At 37.3% G+C, this 18,724-nt stretch overlaps 1 protein-coding gene across 1 annotated transcript in view; it reads left to right on the forward strand.

The window, feature by feature from the left end:
* The first annotated feature begins 3,004 nt into the window (after positions 1-3,004).
* NUBPL (NUBP iron-sulfur cluster assembly factor, mitochondrial) overlaps positions 3,005-18,724 on the forward strand; it is a 229,892-nt gene continuing 214,172 nt past the window's right edge. Inside the window, exons 1-3 of the mRNA XM_004017882.5 lie at positions 3,005-3,129; positions 3,670-3,817; positions 7,254-7,288. Coding sequence (XP_004017931.4) covers positions 3,022-3,129; positions 3,670-3,817; positions 7,254-7,288 — 291 coding nt within the window. The 5' untranslated portion in view covers positions 3,005-3,021. The remainder of the gene's footprint in view (positions 3,130-3,669; positions 3,818-7,253; positions 7,289-18,724) is intronic.

Raw genomic sequence — 18,724 nt, forward strand, 5'->3', positions numbered from 1 at the left:
GAGCTACAAGAAATTATAGGGGGAAGTCCTCTATAAATATTATAAAATTTATCTCACCATAGTTACAAATCCACAGAAACCCACCCAAATTAGGCCAAGGCAAGAAGACAATTTGTTGGAAGATGTAAGTATATCTTATGGACCGAAGGATAGAAAGTATAGCTGAACTTTATTGTGGACTAGAAGCAGGAACCAGAAAACTGTTATGAACCAGTACAGCTGTCCTCCCTTCCTTCTCTGGACACATGATCTCTTACTGTCTGCTTTATTTTTCTTTCTTGGCATTGGCTTTTTCTATTTCTCTGTGTACAAACTAGAAAATGATCATTTTGTCATACCAGTTCAAATGCAAACTAAGATCGAGTAGCATATCTCATGTTTTAAGTTCTCTGGGGAAAGAATATGATTGGTCCAGTTTTGATTGTATGTCAATCTTTAATCCAATTTGTAACCATGGCGATGGGTCAAATCACTTAGCAGTTCTTAGGAGCTGAGCAAGAATACTATTTTGAGAAGAGGCCATGGGTGTATATGTGTCTGTGTGGCAGTGGTTATTAAAGAAGAAATAATAGACAGCTATACTACTCTCTTGATACCCTTAATCTGAGGAATGTGTCAGCTACTCAGTCACATCTGACTTTTTATGACCCCATGGGCTGTAGCCCACCAGGCTCCTCTGTCCTTGGAATTCTCCAGGCAAGAACACTGGAGTGGGTTGCCATTCCCTTCTCCAGAGAATCTTCTTGACCCTGGGATCGAGCCTCGGTCTCCTGCATTGCAGACAGATTCTACTGTCTGAGCCACCAGGGAAGCCCAGTCTGAGGAAAGATAAATCAAATTAACCATTCATTCATTCTATAGATTGGTCTCAGTTTTCTTCCTCATGTTTTTTTTTCAGAGAGAGTCAGTACCATTTATGTAGTTGCCCAAATTATTAATTCTATACCACCAATAAGCATCACAGTAGCTAATATTCATTGAATATTGTACTATGTGATAGGTATTCTATGTACATTATTTTAAATTCAATCTCAAAACAACTACAAATGAGTATTATCTATTTTGTAGATAAGCAAAAGTGAAATTTAGAGATGTTAAGTCAAGCTTTCAACATCTCTTTTGGATTACTGCAGTAACCTGCCATCTCCCTGCCTCTGATCTGGCCTCTCCAATTCTTTTTCTGCCTGGCAGTCACAGTGGTATTTCTAAAACGCAACAGATTTGTTATGTTTGATCATTCTACTTTCCTGCTTAAAGTCCTTATAAGGTTCCCTCAAGATAAAGTCCAAATTTCTTCACAGGATGTATAAAACCTTTTATGATCTGGGCAGCCTTTACCTTACCAACCTCTAGCCTCATCTCTTTCGGTCCTGTACCTCACAGTCTATCCTCAAGCCACACAGATTATTTGCAGTTCATAACAATTCATTTCTCTCCTCTGCACAACAACCCTGTAGTCATTATCCCACAGACTCCTACACATCACCCATAGTCAGGATTCGACTTAGATGTTACCCTGTTCAGAAGCCTTTCCTGATTGGATTTGGTACTCCTCCTTTACACTTTCGTATCACTCAGTGATTTTCTCTTATGCTTATCAAACCATGCTGTAATTGTGTGTTAACTTATTCTGTCTCTTGCACTGGATCGTAAAGTCCTTGAGTGGAAAGATGAAGTATAGTTTAGATTTGAAAACCCTTATTTGTTGCTCTATAAATATTTGTTAAATGAATGAATCTGGGAGAGGTCTGGAAGAACTTACAAAGTTACCTGGAGAGAAACAGATATTCAGCATTTCTTGTTTAATAAATGAATTATTCTGACAGCTATTTCTCCTTAAGTATATTCTTTTGGCTTATAATTTATAAAAGTTGAGCAGATATAAATTTAAAAATTGAGAAAATTAACCATAAAAACATATCACAAAATAATAAAATAAGAAAGTGATATAGAACAGTAACCTAGGAGTGTAAACTTAATGTAAGATAAAGAAGACTGAATGAACTAACAAAGTTTGAGACTGGGGAAGAAAAAGCAAGGAATTGAATTTTTTTCTGCACCTTCTAAATTGAATGGATTTTTTTTCCTGGTAATATCTGATATAATTCTTAGAATAATTCTTTGAGGTTGCTATGCTACAGCTGCATTAAAACTAAGGAAATTAAAGATCAGAGTAAAATAAACTGAATGATTATACAGTAAACTTTCTACAGATAGAAAGCAAATGAAACAAAACTCAACCATAGAAAATATGGGGTATATGTGAGGATAAATCACCCTACACCCTAAATGATCCTTTTTGGGGGTCTCTGTATCAGCTTTCCAGCTTTCTTTCCTAAAGTGATTTCCTTCACTCTCATCTGCTTTGAATGTATGGATACATCCTTCCTTCTACCAGGATAAATTCCATTTCCTCTTTCAAACTTTGTCTCACTCAAGTTCTTTCTTGAGTTAAATTTGTTTCATTAGATCTGTTTTTTGATTTAGCTAAACTTTTCGGAGCCTAGCAAAGCACCCTGACTTCTCTTTCATAGAATTATAAGCACACAGCAGTAAAAACCAACACAAAAGAGACTATTACTATAGATCACTCAGGAGAAAAAAAAAGAATCCTTAATAGTGGCAGTGTTTAAGTGACTATATTCTGCGCTGTGAGAACACCAGGTGACATTTTTAACCTCCACCACTCCCCACTTCTTAATCGGGTCAGTTTTCTAAACTTTCTAAGTCTCAGTTTTCTTATCTACGAAAAGAGGATCGTATTAAGAGCCTCCTACCTACTCCAGAACTTCTGTGAGAAGCAAATTAGAGGATATACGTGAAAATATTTCAAGAGTTGGTAAAAGGCTACAAAATGTTTGTACCTGGCTACACATGAGACCACGACAACGTATGTTTCTGGGCTAAAGAAACCCAGAGCCTAATCGCTAGGGAATGGAAGCGGAGCGTTGCTACGGGACGTCATCACCCCGCGCCAGACGCGACGGTTTCCGGATTGGGCTTCAGACAGCATTCCGCGTCATGGGGGTTTGGCTGCGTTTGCTGGTGTTTGGCGGAGTGTCGCTTCGGGGCTGTGGCGGGGCCTGTGTCCCACTTGGGGGAAGCCGACTACTGATTTGTCGGCGCCAGGTCCGTGTTGCTGCAGGGCAGGTGGAGGCGGGCGGGTCGGAGATGCTGGGGCGCCAGGGCTGCAGGTGCTCTGCAATTGCCTCTTGCCAAGGACCCACTTCAGTCCCTCTTGGGCCCCCTCCCCTGCTCAGTGAGACCCCAGTTGTCTGGATGTGCCCACTTTCCAGGCAGGCCCCCAGTAGGACCAGGGCGAGGCATAGAGGGGTGAAATAGACGGTTAGAACATGGATGTGTGACTTGCACGTGCTTTCTTAGTGTTAAGTTTATTTAGAAAATAGGTTAAAGAGAAGGAAAACACGTGGGGGATTTAGCTCCGTAAAGAGGGAAATTATTTACTTGCTATTTTTAACGCCTGGCAAATAAATTTCAACTTAAACAATGTGTCTCTGCAGTTGTGATCAACGGCTATTTGTAAATAACACTAAAGGCCTAACTAATGGAGATAAGCAGAATCAAAGTAGAAAAGAAAAGACCTGTTAATTGCAAATGTAATAATGGAGATAGCTTATTTTAAAACTGTTTTTTCTTCTTCTTCTCAAGTTCTCTGGCGCTGAGAGTGAGACCCTTAAACAAAGAAGATCACAAATCATGTCTCGAGGACTTCCAAAGCAGAAACCGATAGAAGGTGTTAAACAAGTTATAGTTGTGGCTTCTGGAAAGGGTGGAGTTGGAAAGTCTACTACAGCAGGTATTACAAGATATTCTCATTCTGAGTAGAACTTTAGGCCAACTGGCAAGTGCACAATATTAAAGTTATAGTTTTGTTCTTGAAAAAGTATTTAATTTCTAATAGCTTGTTCCTTAGTATGAGGAGTTGGTAGTGATTGAGGGCTTAGATTTTGGAGTTAGGCAAAACTAGATATGTTGCCAGGTCTTGACCCTTAACTGAGGAAAAGGTAGTCAGGTTGCCCATCAGATCTTCAGTTTACTTAACTGTAAAGTGGCAATGATGATAATCTTTTTCATAGGGTGGTCATGCAAATTAAACAAGTTAACCAGTTAGCCCCCTGTCTCCTACATAGTAAGTACTCAACGCTTGATTGTTGTTATTATTTTTAAAACATTTAGTAAGTTTAATACTAAATTTATTTGTTTTTTAATACTAAATTTATTTGCATTCTTCTCTAATCTTTTTCAGTGTACATTGAGCTAAGTAGTTGCAATGAGATTGTTTACATTATTGTGACCTATTTTCATTTAACCATAATGGTTTTCCAGCATTTATAAAGTCAAAATAGATCTAATATTTGAACATCTTTTAATTATTTAAAACATTTAATCTTTAGATCTTTATATTAATATACTGGAACAGAGAATTTTTTTTTGGTGGAGTTTTCAAATTGATTATAGATTTCATTGTGACTGAAATGCTGCTTTCAGAACCCATAAAAGAAGTCCCACTAGAAATGTAAGAGGTACCATCCAGGACTGATTAACAGGTATTCCCAATTTTTTTCAAAAGAAACTTTTTATTACTAAAAAAATTTCAGTATAATAATGTAAAAAGGTAGCTCTCCTCCTTCCAGTTCAACAGAGGCAACTTGTATTATTAGTTTGACGTCATAAATCTACCAAGTTTTGTTGCATCACTTAAAATTTTAAGTCATTTTAATAGGAATGGCTTAATTCAGATCTTACTCAATTTATCCTTTTTGCAGTTGATTAAGAAAAAAACTATCCTTATTATATTTCATTTTGTTAGTTTTGACATCGTTCCTCACTATTAAGATCTTGTATATATTCATGTATTTTTTTTAAGCTTTTGACTCAGATTTCTGCATTTTTTCAAGTTGAAGTGTAGCTGATGTACAGTATTATGTAAGTTCCAGGTATACAAAAATAGTTCACAATTTTTAAAGGTTATATTCCATTTACAATTATAAAATACTGGATATAATCCTTGTGTTGTACAGTATATCCTTGTAGCTTATTGATTTTATAATAGTAGGTTGTACCTCTTAATTCCCTACTCCATCTTGCACCTCCTCCCTAAGATCTGTAAAGTGTTTTTTTCTCAGATATTAATCTAAACTTGGGGCATATATGTACCTTAAAATTACTTAATTCCATTGAAACCAATGACATTTTGAAATGAAAAGGGTCAGGTACAGAGTTCTGTGACTTTCACTAGAGATCCTGTGTCTTGACTCAAAGCCATATTCCTGGATACAGCAGTTCTGTAGTTGTATAACCAGCTATAGATCCAACTATATAGTGTTATTAGCTTAGTTTTTTCCCCCCACTTTGACCTGAATGTATTGTGGAAGAGTTTTTCATATATTTTGAAGAAATTAAGATTTAACAAGTATTGTAGTTATGATAGACTCCTACTATACTATTTGATAGATACCATATTATTATTTAAAATAGTGATTGTTCTTAATGAATTTATGCTGTATCCTACACACTCTTGCTTTCTTTCCTAAGGATGTACAATCTATCTATTTGATATTTTATTTTTAAAATTTGGAAGCTCTTAGTTTTCAGTTCTAGAATCCACCTCTACTTGTGTTTTGAAAATTAAGGTTTCAAAAAAAAAGTACCTGTTTTCAGTGGTGTGAATCCTTTTGCAAGCTCTGTGTTTACTTGGTTTGGTTAAAGATGGAAGGCATTTTCATAATAGCCATAAGTTCTTTGGGTTTTGTGCAATATAATTTGTCAAATCTGTAGGCTAGCACTTGTTTAAAACACATTTATTTATTGTTTTAGGTTCTAAGATCATCTAATGCCATGGGCTGTGGCAGCATTTAGACAGGAAAATATATGAGAAAATGTTCAGTGTGTGACATATGTGTGCTTTAGTAAGCGTCCCTTCTTTGCTTTTAATCTTTGTTAGCATCATACCATCTATCTCAAATAATTGATCTATATTTTTTCATAACGGCTGTCTCTGCTTTAGAAATAGAGTATTTCTATGTAACTCTGTTGGCATTGTATTTCTTTTCCTTATACATATTTATTCCAATTCCAAACTGTCTCAAAATATTTCCCATCTGAATATGCATGCTAGAAATATTTTGGATTAGAATGAGGACATTTGATTAATGCAGACATGCTCTTAGATTCTATTTTGTAAATGGAGAAAGACCCTCACACTAAAATGAATTACTCTGCCTCAAAGTTGGATTGTGTTTAACCTACAGTATACCTGAAATTCAGGATTATTTTATAATTTATAATTTAATGATTAAATCAAATATTAAGCATTGATAATGATTTGTCAAGTGCCATTCCCTAGGCTGAGTACTTTACACTTAAGAATTTGATTTGATTCTCACAAGAGTTATGAAATAGGACCTCATTTTATCAAGGAGGAAACATACTTGGGGGTAAAAATACTCAAGATTGTAAAACACAGAGTGGTGACCCTGGGGTTTGAACCAGGTCTGCCTTGAGAGTTTATGTTCTTAAATACTTCAAAAGAAACAGTATTGGCATCATCTATAACATTGTCCAGTAAGGAATTGTCATCCACAGTGTGAGGGTCTGTTTATCGGTTTGGGAATGTATTCCTTTCTCATCTCAGACGTAGCATATCTCTCTTGCTGGGTTAACAGTGGTTTTGGGGCCTACTGCTTTCCCCGTTTATGTCTGAGATTGACTATTAATAGGCACTTTTGGGAAAATGTTTCACTGTCTTACCTTTTTCCCTTTTTCCCTTCCCTCTCCTCACTGGTCCAAGCTTTCAGTTATGTGGGTATTTGTGAGTTATATTTGGAATTCCTGTATTACCTGCATTTATTTAAAAAAAAAAAAACAGTAAGATGAGCTCCATTTTTATTTATTAAAAAGTAATTTTTCTGCAAAGTATTTTTTGAAAATAATTGAATGATATATACATTCATATGATTAAAACATTTAATGGATTATTTAAACGCAGTTGTAACATATGATAAATGTTTTAAAGTTTTGAGGCAGGCATCTGTTGCTTATGCTGAAATGTTACTTGCCTTTTTGTCTTTTTTACTTTCTAGAGTCTCTCCATGTCCTTGTTTATTTTTTTAATGAAGGACTTACATTAAAATTTTATTTGCTTTGGTTATTACATTCAAAATATTAAAAGGTGAAATGAATTCTGGTAGAAGGAAAGTTACGAAATTTAATTGCTCTTTTGTTTCTTACAGTGAACCTTGCGCTTGCTCTGGCAGCGAATGAGTTGGTAGGTATTTATTAATAGAACTACTAATTTGTTAACATTTTAAAGTCAATGATTTAGAGCATACTGATGTTTTTCATTTACTCTTATCAGGGGCTGTATATTGTAGCTGTAGTTATTTGCATGTCTTTAAGGGGCTAAAAAATCTGCCATAAGTACTGGTTACATTTAATAATGGTGATGAAAATGGAAGGGGATTGCTGGTCAAGGAATTCAGGTAGCCTCTAGAAGTTAGAGAAGACAAGAAATATTTTTTTTTCCTTAGAGCCTCCCAAAGGTATGTAATCGTGTCAAAACCTGAATTCTAGCTCATTGAAACCCATTTGAATTTCCGTGATAATTTTTTACAGTAAAAGTAGGAAACTGATACAGGAAGTCAGTTTTCTTAGTCCTTAAATTTCCAAAAGTGTCTTTATTTTACCTTCATATTTGCTAGTTTGACTAGATGTAGAATTCCAGGTTCACAATAATTTGCTTTCTGAACCTTGAAAACAGCTTTTCTTTTTCTTCTAGCATGCCAATAAGATGTCTGGTGATAGTCTGATTCATACTGCTTTGTAATAACCTGTGTTTTTCCCCCTGAGGCTTTTATGAGTTTCCTTTATTTCTTTTAAATTTAGAAATGTCACAGATATGTGTCTGGTTGTTGGCATTACATTTTTTTTAACCTGTTTGGAAATTGGGCAAGCAGTACAAGGCTTGAGTCTTTTTCAGCTTAGGGAAAATTTCCTCATTGATTACTTTTTGTGATGTGCTTGTTCTTTCTCCAGAAATCGATTAAGTAGATATTGACTGTTTATGCTTGTTAATTTTTCTCTCATATTTTCCATCTCTTTGTCTTTTGCTCTGTGTTTTGGAAGATGTCTTATGCTATTTTCCACACTGCTATATTAGGTTGTGGTTGTTATTTAGCCCTTTTTATTTTTATTTTTAATTTGGAAATTATATTTTTTCTAGTTTTTCAGAACTGTTTCCCTATTTTGCAGTTGCTTTTCTTGATCACTTAAAAAAATGGTTGTACCATTAGTTTGAGAATTAATAAAAAGATTCCTTTTAATGATCTCTATTTATTTAGCATGGTGGTTCTTATAATGTGGTCCACTGACCAGCAGAATGAGCATCACCTGGGAACCTGTTAAATACATAAAATCTTGAGCCCCAGACCTACTGAATCAGAAACCCTCAGGGTGGAGTCCTACAGTTTGTGTTTTAAGCAGCCCTCTAGGTGATTTTGGTGCATGCTGAAGTTTGAGAACCATGCATCTAGAATTTTCTAGAACTCTAAATTGCTAATGCACTCTTTCTTGTTTTCTCGTGTGATTGTTTTTAATTTAGTTTTAACTTTTTGTTTTGTTTTGTTTTGGTTTCAATGCAAATCTGGAATAGAAGAGAGATACTAATGTATGGTTAGGCAACTTTATTGAAATAAAGGCCAGAACTACTTTTTACAGAATACTTTTTATTAAAGCACTTAGTTTCCTTGAAGAAAGAACCCCATCTTTCTTAAATTAGGGAGGAAACAGGAAAAATTCAGTGGATAGGAAGGTAAGTAAATTCATGGGTGTGGGGATCTTTTAATTTGGTTATCATTTCAGCCAAAGCTTTGAGTCTTAAGATAATGTGAAGTAACCATGTAACAAACGATCTAAGGATGAAAAAAATAATTAAAAGGGATTGATTCCTTCATGTTAGATGTTGCTAGTTTTTTTTTAAAAAATTATTTTCATTTTTATTTATTTTCACTCATCTATTTTGGCTGTGCTGGGTCTTTGTCGCTGCTCGCGGGCTTTCTCTAGTTACAGTGAGTGCTTCTCTGTTGTGGTGCACAGGCGTCTCGCTGCCTCTAGGCCTGTGGGCTTCAGCAGCTGCAGCATACAGGCTTAGTAGTTGTGGCTCGAGGGCCCTAGCGTGTGGTAGGCTTCAGTAGTTGTGGTGCACGGGCTTGGTTGCCCCATAGCATGTGAAATCTTCCCAGACCAGGGATCAAACCATGTCCCCTGCATTGGAAAGTGTATTTTTATCCAGCATACAACCAGAGAAGTCCTAGATGTTGCTAGTTTGATGAGAAGGTAGCTCCGAAATTTCTGTTTTTCTGTTTGCTTCAGCCCACCCCCCACCCCCACCCTCTCCTTCAGGCATGAGAGCAGCTTCGTCTTTAATGATCTAGATGTATGACAGGGAAATTGGCCGCAAGAAAGGAGAAGCAATGTTTTTCTCTGGGCCACTTTTTCAGAAAGCATGTTAGTATCCATAAGTGTCTTTAAACACGTTGTAGAATCTTCCTTAGGAACGGCTTCAATATTCTGTTGCCCGGAAGGTGAGTTTTGTTTCTTTTTCTCATTTCTTGATTTTTTTTTTTAGCAACGTTCGTATAGAATTTATAAAAAAGAAAGTCAGGAAATTTGAGCAGCATGTTGTGGAACTCAAAGATAATCTGACATAATGCAGTATTTTATAGTTGGTTACAGTCTGGTCCGGAGAAGGCAATGGCACCCCACTCCAGTACTCTTGCCTGGAAAATCCCATGGATGGAGGAGCCTGGTAGGCTGCAGTCCATGGGGTCGCTAAGAGTCAGACACGACTGAGCGACTTCACTTTCACTTTTCATTTTCATGCACTGGAGAAGGAAATGGCAACCCACTCCAGTGTTCTTGCCTGGAGAATCCCAGGGACGGGGGAGCCTGGTGGGCTGCTGTCTATGGGGTCGCACAGAGTCAGACACGACTGAAGCAACTTAGCAGCAGCAGCACAGTTGTGTCCTAGTTAACTAGTTCGCATGTATTTAAGAAAGATTCATTGTATACAGCTTGATTAACAGTGTTTTGGATTTGAGAGCAACATGTTTGACTTAAACTGTGATCTGCTGAAGGACTAACTTCATATAGAAAAGATAGATCATATATAAATATATGATTTATATATATCTGACATAGTCTTATAATCTGTATTCCCCAATTTAAAATTTTAGTAATATCGCGTTTATTTCAAGGACATGTTTGGTCTATAGGGAAAACTCGAGATTCCTCCAAGGCCTTCTCATTGCCTGATCTGATATAGATGGCTTATGTCCAGGGACATTTATTGGGGAATGGTACTAGGGTGTGTTGCTTTGGGGCTTAAAACCTCCAGGTATGATGGTGTCTTTGGAGCTGATCTAGTGATTCATTCCCATGGAGCTTAATTCCATGGGGCTTGTGTTGTAAGAGGGGTCTCTGACCCGCTTACCCTTTAAGCCAACTTTGCCCAAGACCTTGCTAATTGTTTTCTCCTTTCTTCCTTGGGTTGCCTTTTTTTAGCATCGCAGTGGGAAGATCTAATAAGACTTGTTTGTTGGCTTAGATGAAACAGGTCCAGGAAGTTATTCATTTTACTTACAGTGTTGGTCTTAATAATCTCTAAACAGGGTTATATAAACCCCAGGAGATATGTAAGATAGTCATTGGAATGTGGAATTTTTCTTTATTTGTATAAATTTTTATCTTTTAAAATTTATGTTTTTTGTATACACTTTATAATTTATAGTAAATTAGTATAGTGGCTCTAATAAAGTCAACAGATGTATTAACATGTATTGAGGTTGTATACTTAAACATTTTTCAGCGAGTGGGGTACGTGGTCAAAAATGTTTGGTTGTCACTGGTCAAGGCAAAAGAAAATTTCTGAGCTGGATCATATGCCAGTTCGAAAGAAGACTACTTTATAGAAGGAAAGAAAAGCCTTACAGGAATAGGGTGTGAAATTTCCCTGCCTTTTCTTTGCCTTTTGTACTTTCCTTTGAGGATGTAGCAGGTAGTGTTACAGGGCAGAATTTGGGATCCTGTCATGTGTACCATGCATTTAAATATTCAGTCCTGTGATATATTGGAGCTGGCTCATGCTAGTTGTGAGAACTGTTAAATTTTCAAGAATTTTGCAGTTGATATCCTGCTGTTAGCTCAAAATAGGCCATGGTGGGAGTATTTAACTAATGAAAATTGACAAATACTGAAAATTAGACTTCCCACCTCACCCTGGGCCATTGTTAAACATTTTCTGGCACAACACTGATGATACATACTACCAATCATATATTTTAGTCTTTCTTTTGTCTATTTTCTTAACCACTTTTATTATGGATCTCATTCTTCTACAGTGTAAATTTAGTGAGCAGAGAAGCACTGAAACTGCAGAGGGGAAGGTAAAGGTCACCAGACACCATTGATAAGCTCTGTGATGTTCCTAAATCAGTTTACTTCGGTTCATTTTAGTTCAACAGACATTTAGTGAGCACCTCTAACACTCACTGTCAGACACAGTGAGTATGGGTATATAAAGAAAAGTAAATATGCCTACTAACACTGCATTAACAAAACTGTTTTGTGTGTGTATAAATAATTACATAAGTGTATATATGTCTTTTTGTGTATGTGTGTGTGTATTTTGGTGATGGTAATCATTTCAGTTCAGTAATCGTTTCTTCTGTGAGTGAGACAAAGTGTGTTTAAAGCAACACTTAATAAGGTTTTATCATAATTTGTTTCAGAGTAGGCACACTGTGTACTCTTAAAGGTTTAATAATCTAGTAAAGACAAGAGGAAGATAAATGTCTTAAAATGATAATCTGTGTTCAAGGTCAAATATAGTAGTGTTTCTGTCCAAGACAACTAGCTTTTATTTCAGAGAAAAGCCGTCTTTTTTTCATAGAGCATTTTTGTGAACATAATTATATTTGCCTTTCACAGAAACCTATAATGCAGTACACTAAGTATTTATCAGCTTTACAGTCTTTATTGATTCTGCCCTATCCTTGTCACATTTCATCAGCCAGCAAATGTCCTTTTTTGTCTCTGCAATATTTTTCCAGTATGTGTCTTTCTCTTTTCACTGTTCCCACTCTAATTAAGCCTCATATTACTTCTTTTTGGCTCATTCATTCATGTATACCTCAAACAGTTAGAGTGCCTACCCTTCCCCAAGAACTTTGCTACTTTGGAGAATATAGAAATGCATGAAATATAGCCCCTGCCTTTAAGGGCCTTGCAGACTAGGAGACTGCTGTAAGCACCTCTTACCTGCGCAAGCACAAATCCATTCAGTACATAATGCCAGATTATTCTTACTTGAGCACCATTGGAACCCCATTTCACCCTGCTCAGAGTCACTCCTGAATGCCTTTGGTGAGCTTCAAGATCTTCTATAATCTGGCTCCCATCCACCTTTCTGGGTTTATTTTCAGCTCTTCTAAATGGTCCCTGTGCTCTGGCAAGTCTGGGGTACTTGCTGTTGCCAGTTTGGGGTTGACTATATTGATATTATGTTTGTAATAGCTTACAGTGTGTCTTCTATGTTTCTACTGGAGTGTCTGAAGATTTTCTTCAGCTTTACTCGTCCTCTCCTCCAGGCTGCAATGCATAGCTTGGCTGGTTATATTGTGCCCCTAGAGTCCTTCTCAAGGGAATTGAGTGATGACAGACATCCAGGGTATCCTCCTCTTCATGTGCACCCACAGACAGCATTTTGATTCACACTGAGGCCCTGCCCTGAGAGGTACTTAGTGACGTGCTCCCTGAATTCACTCCCATCTTGTGAAATCCAGTAGCACTATTTATTGTTACTATTATGTACCCATGTAACCATTCTGGTGATTTTATGTAGCAAATAATAAAAATAACATTTATCAAACATTTGTTAATGTCAAGCACTGTTCCTCATGATATGTTTCTTAATTCATTTATTCTTTGTAGCAACCATATGGGAATAGATACTGTTATGATCCCTGTTGTACATAGCAAGCAGAAGCAGCTGGAGGCTAAGTATTTTGCCCAAGCTCACCCAGGAAGTAAATGGCAGAGCCAGGTTTGAATGCCAGCCTAGATCCTGTACCCTTAGCCTATTTGTTATACTCCTCCTATGATAGCTAGATTCTTATGATTCAGAACTGCGTTGTCTTCATTCTTGGCTATTGACTTAGGAAATAGACAACAAATGTTTGCTACATGGATGAATCAAGTGTATACAGACGGGTTTCATAGTATATAAGTGCAAAAGGTTTGTTTTGCATTGTTTTTTGAGGAGTGGTGTGGTATGGGAGGGCTTGTTGTGGCTTAGTGGCCTGCATACTATTCTTTTCCTGATTCTTAAATGATAGTGTGTCCATCATTCTACTTGGTTCTCTTCTCATTTGATACTCTCTAGTAATCTCATCTTTTCCCACTACCCCAGTAACTACCCATGTGCCCTGGATTCTAAATGCATCACCAGCCTAGATATGTCTCCTGGGTGCCAGACCTGGATGCCTCACCTCCTGTAGATGCCCACTTGAGTGCTTTACAAACATTCAGGCTCAACATGTATAAAACCAAACTCTTCTTCCTTGTAATTGTCTTTGTCCTGTGATAGTCATGTGGTTCCCTCCCACCTCCAAATCAGATACCTGTTCCTGCTGCTTCTACCACTCAAAGCTCTCGAGTATGTCTTCTCATTTCATTCCTTAATGCCATATCTTTTTCAGACCTTTATTATGGATCTTTCATGAGATGATTCCAGCTGTTTATTTTCTCTGCTATGATGCTTTGAGGACAGGACTAGTACTTCCCATATTATTTGAGACTTCCCATATTATTTGAGAGTTCTGTTTCCTTGTTTAATCTCTATGCTAGTTTAGGAACCTTTTTGGGCCAAGGATCTTGGCCTTAGTCCCTTTTTTTTTTTTTTAATTCTCAGTCTCTAGTCCAGTGATGGTATATAGAAGGCTCTGGGTAAATGTTGGTAATGACAGTGGAACACATTAAGTGAAGAGTGGTTGTGAATATATATACTAATATACTTCACATATGTAGATTCTAAGTGTTGGATAAGCTATCTATGATTTGTTGAATGCTAAACTATGCCCCTTTCCCCCTTGAGCAAATGAAATTGAAATCTAAATGGGATAATGTGAAGGGCTTACCACAATGGCTGATACATAGTAAACTTTAAATTACTTTTTAGTATTGTAGCTAAAGAAAATTTTTTTGCAAGTAATGTCTCAAAAATTGATATGCATTTTACTTAATTGACTATTAACAAAAACTTATTTTAAGTTTTTACTTATTTTCCATTGCTACAATGAATCATTAAGTAGAATTTTAATTGGACTGAAAGATGGAAAAGGAAGCAGTATAATCTTCAAAGAGTTTGTGTTTCTTTGGTTATTTTTTTTCCATTGATGTTTATCTCAAAATATTTATTTTTTTCCCATGATTACATAATGTCTTCACACTTATTCTTTGCAGATGTACTGCTCTATTTCACAAAATTATTATGAGAGGCTCTTAAACATAATTAAGATTGTCTTAAGTCTTTGAAGTTCTGTGATTATGTTGGGAAAAACTGGGAAGTTTTAGTTTGAGATTTAGGTTTCGGTTTTTGAAAAGTTCATTGATCTTGGAAAGAGAACGTGATGTGTACTGCCGCTTAAAACATGATGATTTTCTTCATTAATAGCTATGTGTATAGCAGTTAACAATCCAGCTTTTTGGTGGCAAATAGACCTGGGCTTGATTTTGGCTCTGCCTCTTGCAGCCTGTATAACTTTTGCCTATACCTACCTCTTAAGGCTGTGAGTATTAAAGGAGATAGTGCATATATAGCACTTAGCACAGTGTCTGGCATATTGTTGTTGCTGTTCAGTTGCCTCTGACTCTTTGCAACCCCATGGTCTGGCTTATAGTAAATGCCAATAAGAGCATTAGCTGTTCTGGTTTTCTAAATTCCACCCTGGACACATTAACTATAAGACTAGTTATAATGTGAATTTGGATTAAATATGAATGAAACTCTGTTTTTCACAGTTCATAGGAAATCCTGATGTATACTACTTAGCTCATATTGGGGATTATCTTCTCTTTAATGCCAGTGTTGTAAAGAAATCACAGTATATTAAAGCAACCTGTTCTTAAAATTTTTTTTAATCATTGCTTGGTAGTATATACAACATACACATTTCTTATAAAAATATTTTGTTTTGTTAATGGTGAGCCATTTTGGAGGAAGGGTTCAGTGTTAGTGTTCAAAGTATAGATATTTTAAAGCTGGAGAGGAAACTCGGACAAGAGATCTGGAAGGAACAATTGCAAAATCATTTTTCCTCCTTTTTGTTCTTCAATTCAAAAGTAATTCTTGGTAAGAAGAGTGTTTTTTTAAGTGAATTTGAACTCGCACATTTTGACATTTACTGAGGAGAGACTCAGAAGATATATTTGTATCTTTAATTCTTAATTAAAACTAAGAATTTGTTTTAGGATAAGAAATGGATTTATTTTAGTAGTTATAAATAAACTTATAATGACTTTCTCACAAATATTTTGATAATTGTGATCACTACACAAATTCATGGAGAAGGAAGTGGCAACTCACTCCAGGACTCTTGCCTGGAAAATCCCATGGACAGAGAAGCCTGCTAGACTACAGTCCATGGGATCACAAAGAGTTGGACACGACTGAGTGACTTCACTTCACTTCACTTCACACATATTCATACATATTACATTCTAGAGGATTATTAGTTTATAATCAATGAAAAGAGTGAATCGATTTCCAGTGAAGCACTTTTGTCTTGGACTTCCCTGGTAGCTCAGCTGGTAAAGAATCCACCTGCAATGCGGGAGACCTGTTTGATCCCTGGATTGAGAAGATCCACTGGAGGAGGGCATGGCAACCCACTGCAGTATTCTTGCCTGGAGAATCCCCATGGACAGAGGAGCCTGGCGGGCTGCACTGCATGGGGTCGCAAAGAGTCGGACACAACTGAGTGACTAAGCACAGCAGAGTACTTTCGTCTTATTCCTTCATATATGGGTTTGTTCATTCATTCTTTTATAAAAACATTTGTTGAGGGCCTGTCATCTCCTAGGTTCTGTGCTTGACATGGGAATTCAGAGCTGAAAAAGCCCTACCGCTGTCCTCATCTTAGTTAATTTACAGCCCGAGTGCCTGTTTGGGAGATTGTTATTTCGGTTGGAGCCAGGATCTCTGTGTGACTAGATGATTTTTGACTTGTCTCTGGTCTAATTCTCTTCTCATTTGCCACAGATGCTCTTCCAAATGTTTCGCATTTTCAATCTGTCTATCACATTCCACATTTCTTCACCCTGAAAGGTTGTTGTTGAACCACGCAAAGACACCGGGCTCCTTGGCCTCCGGAGGAGAGTTCAATCTGGGGCCAGAGATGAGACTTGATCACGCAGAGCTTTGGTGTAATAAAGTTTTATTAAAGTATAAAGGAGATAGAGAAAGCTTCTGACATAGACATCAGAAGGGGGTGGAAAGAGTACCCACTTGCTAGTGTTAGCAGTGGAGTTATATACTCTCCAGTGAATCCAAAAAATGTCTGGAGATTGTAAAGACCTCACCAGATCTACTCCCATAATTTACATTTTAAGATAACAGAATTAGCGAGAAGGTTTAATCCAGAGACTGTCCTCAGGCAGGATACATTATTGTTAAATGATCCTAAGGAATGTAGAGGGAAAAAAAAGTTTGTCCTTTCTTCCTCCTTGAGAATTCCAGACCCCCTCTCCTTGGGGACCCCTATACTTCTTATCAGCCTGCCTAGGAAGTGACTCTATCAACCCCTAGCATGTGATCTTGCCTCCTATTCAACTTTTAAAATGGACTTTTCCTCCGTAACTTGTTTACTGTCCTCTCCCTTTATCATTTGTATCTTTCTGTGATCGTCATGATTACATTCCTCTCCTTCCTCAGGGAAAGAGATTTCAGACCCGATACCTCTGCCTGGACTCTTGATCCTCCATTTTCTGCCTTTTCTAGGATTTGACTCATACATTCCTTTTGGTATCTTCAGTTTATCTTCACTCATTCTTTCCCCGTGGTCTAGAGAGCTCCTCATCTCACTCATACACGTTGAGAGGTATGAATGTGTATTTGTTGGGTGAGTGAATGAATCAGCAGATCTTCTTTAGCCCCTGGGTCCCCTCGAGCTTCTGCCCACTCTGACTTTCCAGTTACAGCCATACTTGAGAGAGTTGTCTATACTTGCTGTGTCAGTTTACCCAGTTCTCATTTGCTTCTCAACTTCTGTAATTTGACTTATTACTATGCTGTTGAATTTCCTCTTGTAGTTATCAGCTATCTGCCAAATATATATTCTCTGTCCAAAATGCTTGATTCTACCTGATACCCTGCTACATTTGATACTGCTGACCACAGTGGCCGACGTGTTAGAGAATCTTTATTTGTTTGGCTTTTTAATCATTCTGTCTTGATTCTTCTCTCTTCCTCCAACCCTTTCAGTTTCCTCTCTAACTTTTCATATTGCTCCATTCCTATTTTTTAACATTTTTCTCCCTTATACTTAACATGCCTTCCCTTTGTCTTTATATACTGCTTCTTTGTCATCTGTCTCTTTTTAAAAATCTAGAGCCTTATTTTCAGTAGTTTGTTCAGCATCTCCATTTGGTGTTCTACAGAGCTGTCAGATTTAAATCATTGAAATGGAACTACCATAATTTTCTTCCTCTCCTAAACCTTCTGTTCCCGTATGCTTTGATAATTCACTTATATGCTACCATTACTCATGTCGGTTATCTATTGACGTGTAACAATCCACCCTAAACTTAATCATATAAAGCAACAACTATTTTATTTTGCTCACGGTTTCTATGGGACAAGAATCTGGCTAAAACATAGGTGGGATGGCTTGTCTTTGTTCTACAACATTTGGGGCTTCACAGGGAAGATTCAAATGACTGGGGACTGAAATTATCTGGGACTCTTCATTCACATGCTTGGTCCTTGGCCCTGGATGATTTGAAGGCTGAGCTTAGCTGGCATTGTTGATTGGAGTACCTTTACCTGGCCTTTCCATATCACATGGGCTTCATCGCAGCATGGCAGCCTCAGTGCAGTTGGACTTCTTATGTGATGTCTCAGAGCTTTGAGAGTTAATGCCCCACTGAATGAGGAGGAAGATGTATAGCCTTTTGTGACATAGTCTTGGTTGTCAGGCTGGGTTCTAGACTGAAGTACTCATGTGCTTCCCGGATTCAAGGAGGAGGAGGCATAGACCTCACTTCATAATGGGAGGGGTACTAGTCAATATGCGGCCATGTTTTTAAAATATCACACCACATCTATTGGTGCCCTGTGTAGAAACCTTGATACTATCTTGACTTTCATTTCTCCAATCCCACTCCACTTTTATATATCCGTTACTAAGTGCTGGCCTTTTTAAATTTGGAAGTATCTCCTTTTCTCTATTATCATGAACATATGTAAGACTTATATTACCTTTCACTTAGGAGTTTTCACAACTTCTTCAGTTCACTTCAGTTGCTCAGTTGTGTCCAACTCTTTGCGACCCCATGAATCCCGGGACACCAGGCCTCCCTGTCCATCACCAACTCCTGGAGTTCACTCAGACTCAAGTCCATCGAGTCATTGATGCCATCCAGTCATCTC

This window comes from Ovis aries, chromosome 18, assembly GCF_016772045.2.
Source record: "Ovis aries strain OAR_USU_Benz2616 breed Rambouillet chromosome 18, ARS-UI_Ramb_v3.0, whole genome shotgun sequence".
NCBI lineage: Eukaryota > Metazoa > Chordata > Mammalia > Artiodactyla > Bovidae > Ovis > Ovis aries.